Source organism: Doryrhamphus excisus, linkage group LG5 (genome assembly GCF_037039965.1).
Source record: "Doryrhamphus excisus strain RoL-2023G ecotype Guam linkage group LG5, RoL_Dexc_Guam_v1.1, whole genome shotgun sequence".
NCBI classification, from domain to species: domain Eukaryota; kingdom Metazoa; phylum Chordata; class Actinopteri; order Syngnathiformes; family Syngnathidae; genus Doryrhamphus; species Doryrhamphus excisus.
This window is the reverse complement of record NC_136361.1, coordinates 8,838,583-8,847,632: the sequence shown is the minus strand read 5'-3', so window position 1 is coordinate 8,847,632 and position 9,050 is coordinate 8,838,583. Positions and strand designations below refer to the sequence as shown.

The 9,050-nt window shown below is 42.3% G+C and overlaps 1 protein-coding gene across 2 annotated transcripts in view; it reads right to left on the bottom strand.

Annotated features, from left to right (window-relative positions):
* Nucleotides 1-3,249: 3,249 nt before the first annotated feature.
* Nucleotides 3,250-9,050, bottom strand: part of otud7b (OTU deubiquitinase 7B) — a 39,495-nt gene continuing 33,694 nt past the window's right edge. Inside the window, exons 11-12 of one of the 2 annotated variants that reach the window (XM_058054063.2) lie at nt 8,947-9,025; nt 3,250-7,219 (exon numbers count right to left, since the gene is read on the bottom strand). In XM_058054063.2, coding sequence (XP_057910046.2) covers nt 5,846-7,219; nt 8,947-9,025 — 1,453 coding nt within the window. In that variant the 3' untranslated portion in view covers nt 3,250-5,845. The remainder of the gene's footprint in view (nt 7,220-8,946; nt 9,026-9,050) is intronic. The other variant, XM_058054064.2, reaches the window with a different exon arrangement.

The following is a 9,050-nucleotide window of genomic DNA, read 5'->3' as shown; positions in this document are numbered from 1 at the left end:
AGTGAAACACTTCACAGAGCTCCATACAGCGTCTTAAAGTGACAGCACACCCGGAAGTGTTGACAGTGTGTACTCATCATTTTAGCTTTGACATTAACTGTCTTATATTATACAAATTGAACATTTGGACGTCTTTTGTCCAAAATCTAGCTTTCATGCTGGAATTTAGATCGTTTAGAAAAGGTTTTAGTAAGCCCTACTGGGACGAGGCCGTTGTGTGTGCCTGTTGCTTTAATGCTAATGAGCTGTATCCTGTCATCAAAACCTTTTGTGCACTGTACCCACTTTTTACATACTGCAACGGTGTTGCAATAATACAAATTTTGGTATCGATCACTTACCGAGTAAATATAGGGACAGTGTCCTAATTTTTGTGATTAATTTGTTGATCATGATTATGTTCAGAATAAAACACAGCAAATTTAGGCTTGTAGGCATACTATAAAATATTATAAAAGCAACAGTTATCTTACATGGTCAAATATTGAGATGAAAAAGTTTAGAATTTAATGAGAAAATGTGAAATATATGAATAAAAATATGAAAAATATGAAAAAACCAAGTTATAGTGGCATAAAACATAAAAATATAAAAATACAGTAAATATATATATATATACATACATATTACGGAAATAAAGTCATGAACCGCTTATCCTCACGAGGGTCGCGGGGGTGCTGGAGCCTATCCCAGCTCGTAATTCGGACTTTATTCCCATAATTTTTTGACATAATTCTCATAATATTGTAACTTTTCGCCCAACCTAATTTTCCAAAAAGTATTTTTTTTTGTTTTATTTGTTTCTCATTATATTTTAACTTTTATTTAATATTTCAAGTCCATGCAACTAAAATGACATTACTATTGACATTATCCTCTTAATATTTTCACTTTATTCCCATAAATGAAAGCTGTTTTCATTTTAGTTTCTGACAAGTTCAAAGCTTTTCTCGTAATTTTTTTCCTCGTAATTGGGACTTTATTTCCATAATTTAATTCATTCATTTTCTACCGCTTATCCTCACAAGGGTCGCGGCGGGGGGTGCTGGAGCCTATCCCAGCTGTCTTCAGGAGAGAGGTAGGGTACACCCTGGACTGGTGGCCAGCCAATCACAGGGCACATATAGACAAACAACCATTCACACTTGGAAAAGGTTCCTATTGGATTCAGAAAATGCATGTGGGTCATTTTTGACCCACTTATGGAAGGTTGGGGTAGTAACACAAAAACTAAAATTTCTTAAAATGTATAAAAGGTAAGTTAAAAATGTGAATGGTGTGATATCAAAAACATGTTGTTTTTTTTAGGAATACCTGGAATATGAAATGATAACAATTTTTAATTACGAAGATATTTCAAGAAAACAACCTGACCGGGTCATTTTTGACCCACTTATGGAAGGTTGGGGTAGTAACACAAAAACTACAATTTCTTAAAATGTATAAAAGGTAAGTTAAAAATGTGAATTGCATGATCTTAAAAAACATGTTTTTTTAGGAATACCTAAAATATGAAATGATAAAAAAAAATTTCATTACAAAGATATTTCAAGAAAACAACCTGACCGGGTCATTTTTGACCCACTCATGCATCTAAGGGTTCACTTTGAATCAGGCATGCCTTTGTATGTAATACCTTTGTTTGGAGCCCTCAGAAACTCTGACTCCTCTTCTTTCATCCGCACTCGTGGTTAGGAAGTACCACAAGTTTTCTTCTGGAGCAAAAAGAAGTCAACTCCAGAAAAAAAAAATTCCTTCCTTCCTTCTAAAACTGGAAAGGAAAAGTGGCAGCAATTCCAAGTCTGCTCAGGTGGGCAGAATAATAGCGAGGAGAGGGACGTCTGGATTTTTACAGCACATGGGAAGCTGTTCAATATTACATAAGGTCTCCGATTTCTCCAATACACAAAACACTGGGCGACACAGGACCTTTTGGCATCATCTGAGCTGCGTTTATTCAAGCCGTGTACAAAGCAGCCTGCAGGCTCTGTGACAGTCGTGGTAAAAGTGGGGCGCTATTGGGATTTTTTTTTCATGTTGCTCCAAAAAATGTAATCGCGATTTCTGTAAATGAAGCGTTGAATTGATTGATATATTAGGAAAGCAGGAAGTGAACAAATGTAACAGTTACTGATTGTAAAACTACCAGATGGAAGGGTAGGATTTAATATGAAATAAAACCATTACCATTACACCCTGGACTGGTGGCCAGCCAATCACAGGGCACATATAGACAAAAAACCATTCACACTCACATTCATACCTATGGACAATTTGGAGTGGCCAATTAACCTAGCATGTTTTTGGAATGTGGGAGGAAACCGGAGTACCCGGAGAAAACCTACGCATGCATGGGGAGAACATGCAAACTCCACACAGAGAGGGCCAAGGGTGGAATTGAACTCGGGTTTTCTAGCTGTGAGGCCTAGGCGCTAACCACTCGGTCGCCATGACCGGTCTTGATACTTCCAAAGCAGTCATCTGCACTTGTTTTGGTCTGCTTGTTCTGTACTGCAAAGGACTCCTGCCTTGTTCCCCTGGCCTGCACACCTGCACATCGTTTGCACCCTACTTTGTTTGTCGTCCTCTGTGAGCGCCCTTTATTTATCGTTTTATACCTTTTACTACACATGCCTTATTCTCTGCTCTGGGGTCCTCAACACCTGTCACAAGTGCCACCCAGAGGAACACCGCCATGTTGTGGAGTTCAATTTAAAAATAATACAGCCACAGTTCATAATGGTAGTGTTTTGACATGATATTTGGACTGTAGGGTCTGTGGCTTGTGCATAAACAGAAAAGGCGAAAAACATTCTTCAAATACAATGAAAATTTATTCCAAAAAAAATAATTACAATAATAACCTAATAACATTAAAAGTGATCTTCTCTCTGTCCAGATTGCACGGTCACGCAGCCTCAGGGTTTCTTCGTCTTTCAAGGAAACAATAACAGGAGGAAATAACAGGAGAAAGAAATAACGCACGTCTGGTAAGATGGATTCCTGGTTTAGCGTTCATGCAACACTTCCAGTCCCATGTCACACTTTTAGTATAAAAATAGAACGTTAGCTTGGAGGAAACGTTGCCTTTAGTGGAGCACGGATTGGCTGGCTGTAGAAAAAAACAAAAGGTCACAAAGGATGAAAGCAACAAAACCCTAAAGTCCACAAAGAAACCTATGAAATGAGATCTCGCTATAAATATATATAAGTATATATATATATATGTATATATATATATATATATAGTTTCTCAATGCAATCCCGTTAGCTGTGTACCGCTCTATGACGAGCTCGTCCGCATGCTCCTCATCCCCAACAATAGACAATCTTTACCCCCCTTTTACAAAACTTTGGGCTTACAAAAATAACTGGGAATCATATTTTATACATCCGTTTTTTTGCTTAAATACAAAAACCAAAAAGGAGATCCATGAAATCTTTCCTGAGGCCTCCGTCTCAGAATCATTCTTACTTTGGAGAACGCAATGGAAAATATATAAAAAGCAACAACAACAACAACAAAACCAGGCGTAAAGTTCCCCTCAATGACACGTGAGATTGAACGTTAGTGCAGGAACACAAAAACACAGCAAATGCTAAGTTGTTCCGTTTTTTTTTTTTTTTTTTGGGAAAATGAGTGGAGTCATTTTGGTTTGCGGTTTGCGGACAAACTCTTGTTGCCGGCTGAGTTGGGAAGCGGGAAACCGACGACACAGAAGTCAACGTCACCCCCCGCTGGACAAGGCAGTGAAATGCGTACTAGCTTGTGCTTTTAACTCCTGATGCCACACTACCTATCATGTACAAATGTATATAGTACATACTATATACTATACACACACACACACACACACACACACAAAAGGCCGATGACATCATTGAGGTGTTTGAAAGGAAGTTTGGAGGCAGTGGTCGTCATAGCAACCGCAGGGTGACGTGACATGACGTTCGGGGTCGACGCGGACAGTTGACGCCGGGCCTTTTTTGACAGACATGGGAAAAGTGCTTTGATTTGTGCAGAAAAGGGAAGCTTGTGGGGGGGCGGAGACTTTGGGGGCGGTCCCGCTATGGAAGAGGCGGGTGGTCCTTACGTACGGAGACAAACCTGACAACCGGAAACGTAAATGCCGTCAGACAAGTGGCAGTAAATACGATGCAAACCCTGTACCGTTTTTATGTGCCGTTGGGCAATAAATAAAGCGTGTTGTTGATGTTGTCCATTTTTGGTTGGAAACATGCTTTCATTTTAGTAAGTACATTTTGGGTTAGTGACCCCAAGGGATTAAAGTTTAGGTTTAGGGTAAAGTTAGGGATTAGTTTAGTGTTAGGGATTCAGTCGAGGGTTAGGGTCAGGGTTAGAGGTCAGGGTCTGGATGAGGTGAGGGATTAAGTTTAGTGTTAGGTGCCAGGGTTAGGGGAGGCTGAGGGATTAAGTTTAACTTTAGAGATTCGGTTTAGGGTTTGGATCAGGTGAGGGATTAAGTTTAGTGTAAGGTGCCAGGGTTTGGGTCTGGTGGGGGATTAAATTTAGTGTTAGGTGCCAGGGTTAGGGTAGGGGGAGGGATTAAGTTTAAATTTAGGGATTCAGTTTAGGGTTAGGTGCCAGGTTTAGGGTGGGGTGAGGGATTAAGTTTAGTGTTAGGTGCCAGGGTTTTGGTCTGGTGGGGGATTAAATTTAATGTTAGGTGCCAGGGTTAGGGTAGGGGGAGGGATTAAAGTTTAGGTTTAGGGTAAAGTTAGGGATTAAGTTTAGTGTTAGGGATTAAGTTTAGTGTTAGGTGCCAGGGTTTGGGTCCGGTGGGGGATTAAGTTTAGTGTTAGGTGCCAGGGTTAACATAGATTGAGGGATTAAGTTTAAATTTAGGGATTCAGTTTAGGGTTTGGGTCAGGTGAGGGATTAAGTTTAGTGTTAGGTGCCAGGGTTAAGATAGATTGAGGGATTAAGTTTAAATTTAGGGATTCAGTTTAGGGTTTGGGTCAGGTGAGGGATTAGGTTTAGTGTTAGGTGCCAGGGTTTAGGTCCGGTGGGGGATCAAGTTTAGTGTTAGGTGCCAGGTTTAGGGTGGAGTGAGGGATTAAGTTTAAATGTAGTGATTCAGTTTAGGGTTAGGGGCCACGGTTTGGGTCAGTTGAGGGATTTGGTTTAGGGTTAGCAACCAAGGTTTGGGTACGGAGAGGGATTATGTTTAGGGTCGGGGGTCAGGTGAGGGTTTAAATTTGGGATTAGTATTTCCTTCGCCAGAAAATAATCCTAGCAGTCAGTGTGTTTGCATTCAGTGCCGGCGGGGCGTTTAGTGGAAATACCTGCTGCACGGTGCCTTCCAGTTCCAGTTTGAGTGCCCCCACATGTCGGGGGCGACAGCAGTGAAAGAAACAAAAAAACATCCCTTCATGTAGCGTATGAATAAGGAAATAAAAGAGCGGTGACACTGTTTGTTTATGCTTGCATCAGTGTGTCTATGCTTAGTGTTTACTGTATGTACTGTACATGTATACTGTATGTACTGTACATGTACACTGTATGTACTGTACATGTATACTGTATGTATGTAGCATATGGGTGAGCATGAGTGCTGGCGCCTGTCATGTACATTCTCTCCACTAGGAGGCGACAGCGGCCAAGCTAAGGAGGAGTTGCGTACTCAAACCTGCATAAAAAAGTAACAGAAGTGCGGTTAGTTGATTCTCCCTTCAAAGGCAGTCAGAGACCACCTGGTTCAGTTCTACCGAGACCACTGGTTGACATAAGAAGTGGGAGGGTGGAAGGTGGGGGCCGTGTTTTGGTCTGGTCCACGTGTGCCCTAAAAAAAAAAGGCCACTCATCGTGAAGTCCGGGTTCCAATCAGAACCTCTGGATGACGGGTTGTGTCTCCTTCTTCTCCCGGTAGCAGTAAGAGCAGTAGTTGCCCGTCTCGGGGTGTCCGTAGTAATTGCAGGCGGGGGTCCGACAGTGGCTGGACTGCGGGCCGGCCAATCCGCCGGCACTGCCAAGCGAGTGATGCCGGACCGTCGGCGCGGCGCCGCCAGGCTCCAGGAAGCCGTTGGCGTATCTCCCAGCGCCGGGCTCGCTACCGGGGTAGTCTGGCGGGTCGAACTCGGCGGGGTACAGCGGCGCGGCGGGGGCGGGGCCTTGTGAGTTATTGCACTGGGCATGGGAAGACGTGCAGTGCCGCGGGAGGGTGACGTAAGAGGGCAGGCCGTTGTAAGAGGACGCGGGCGAGCCGCCTGCTAGCTGGCGCCGAGTATCAGGGGGGTGCATAAGGAGCTGTGTGGGGGCGGAACCAAAGGGCTGGTCTATGATGGAGGGCCGCGGGATGGGCATCACACCCGCGTACATAGCCGGACTCAGGAGGGAGGTCTTGTGTTGGCTCAAAGACGCCGAAGAGTTCTCCGAGAGCTCCTCTTTGGCCTCGTAAGGCCGGTAGCTCAGCTCCCCGCCGCCGCAGACCGTCTCCTTCTTTGGGGGCAGCACGCCGTAGGCCACGCCCTTGCGCTCCAACTCGCGCCGCTGCTCCTGCTCAGCTCGGAAGCGCTCCTCCACCTCAGTGAGGTAGCGCTGGATCCTCTGCTCCCGGAGCGGGTGCTGGTTGTCCGTGGTCAGCATGCCGGCAAAAATGAACTTCCTCTCGCCTTGCATGGCGGCGCGCAGGATGCCCAGGCTGACTTTGACGTCGGCGCCGTACTTGTAAGTCTCGCTCTCCGTACTGCTGCCCCCGCTGCTCATGCTGCTGCCCGTCCCGTTGAGGCGCTCGCTGCCCGAAGAGGGCGAGCCCTTCCCGGAATCCTCAGAAACGTGGGCGGACGGGGAGCCATCTTTCGTGTCCTTTGCCCCTCGGAAGGAGCTCTTCTTCTTAATCCCGCCCTCCTTCTTGGCGAGTCTGCTGCCGGCATTCTTCCCTGTCATGAGCCCGCCGACGTTCCTCCTCAGCTTGCTGCCCAGGTTCTTGCCAAAGCTGCCGAGCTTGTTGGCCACAGACTCCGCCCTCTTCTTGTCCTTGTCCTTCTTGCTTTTGTCCTTGTGTCCTTGTGGGGGCGCTGCCGAGGTGCCGTTCTTGGTGGACCCGCCACCGTTGACCGCGGACGCCGCAGCGCTATCGCCGTTTCCGTTGGAGCTGCTGCTGACCGAGTCTTTGTCGGACTCGCCGGACTCCGGCGGCGTGCGGGTGTCCTCTCCTGCAGACGCGGTGGGGGACTCGGGCTGGGCCAGCGGGGCCTGCTGGAAGGAGGACGAGCGCAAGTCAGTGGGATGGAAGCAACTTCGCCTGACTGGTGGCGAGGACACGAAACGCAAGGGTGAATCACTGACTTCCTTTGCACAGAAAAGCCTGTGACTCAACTTCCTTCAAGTGGAGAGGCTGGGTTTGGATTATTCTCAGATTGGACGTCAAATCAAAGCACATCCAATTAACAGCCACAATATTTCGCCTTTTTCTATTTGTCCAAAGATTAAATCCAACCATTAGGAAATGAAGTCATAATATTACAAGAAGAAAATATACAAGTAGGATTTTGAAATAGTTGTATAAAAACAGCAGAATTGTAAAAAAGGCTGTCATTTTACCAGAATAAGTCCAAATATTAAGAGGCAAAGTTGTAATTGAAGTAATTCAACAAAAATGTTTTAATATCATATTAATGTGCAGGATAATAACACTACTTTTGCAGCATTGAGTTGAAATATTCAAGAAAAAAAGAACATCATTTTATTTGAAACAAAACAAAGTCAAGTTCTAACTTTTGGAAAATTAGGTTGCAGAAGAATAAACTTGTCCTCTAGCTAGAATTTAAAAAAAAAGTCACATTTTTTGACAATAAATTTGTGATATGAGAAAAAAATTATGACATTTTAGTAGCATAGAGTTAAAATATGACAGAAAAAATATGCTATTAATGTTATGTTGTTAAAATGATGACAAAAAAACGAAAGAAAATAAAATTGCATTATTTTTAAACCATGTTGGGCAAAAAGTTATGATACTATGGGAATAAATTCACTATATTACATGTATATTTACAAAAATTAAAACTACATTTGAAATATTTGGAAAATGTAAAAAAAAGAGAGCAAATATGGTAACAAAGAATGATTTAAACGGTTATGGGAATAAAGTAGAAATGTTATGGAAATAAAGTCGTAATATTGTGAAATGAAAATGTACAATTATTTAAGAAATATTTTTCAAATATTTGGAAAATAAAAAAGAAAAAGTTATGATACTATGGGAATAAATTCACAATATTACATGTATATTTACAAAAGTAAATTAAAACTACATGACAAAAATATGCTATTAATGCTATGTTGTTAAAATGATGAGGAACAAAACAAAGAAAATAAAATTGCATTTTTTTTAAAACCATGTTGAGCAAAAAGTTATGATACTATGGGAATAAATTCACAAGATTAAATGTATATTTACAAAAATAAATTAAAACTACAATTGAAATATTTGGAAAACGTAAAAAAAACCCCAGCAAATATGGTAACAGAAAATGATTTAAAAGGTTATGGGAATAAAGTAGAAATGTTATGGAAATAAAGTCGTAATATTGTGAAATGAAAATTGTATTTATATATATTATTTATATTATATTATAATATTTATTATATTATATTATTTATATATATTATTTAAGAAGAAAGTTCAAATATTTGGAAAATAAAAAATAATTTAGAAATATTTAATATTAAAGCTGCATACTTTCATTTTTCACTAAGTGGCTTTGGCTGGAAAAGGTGTGGACACCCCTGATGTAGGACCTAACCGATTACTCGTTTAACGAAAACCACAAGCTTCAGATTGAAAGACTAAGAAAAGAATCATGAACTGCAGCTCTCGCTGTACCATTTTCAATATGCACCACATGAACGATTGACAAACAAAAACTGTGCATAAATCAATAAATCAATCAATAAATCATGAGGGACTCCTGTGTCCTTACCTCGCAGGGTAGCGGCAGCCAGTTGACGGTCATGTAGCTGTGCAACATCTGGAGCTTGGCCTCTAAAGAGAGCGCCACGCTGCGGAAGACGACACAAGTCACTT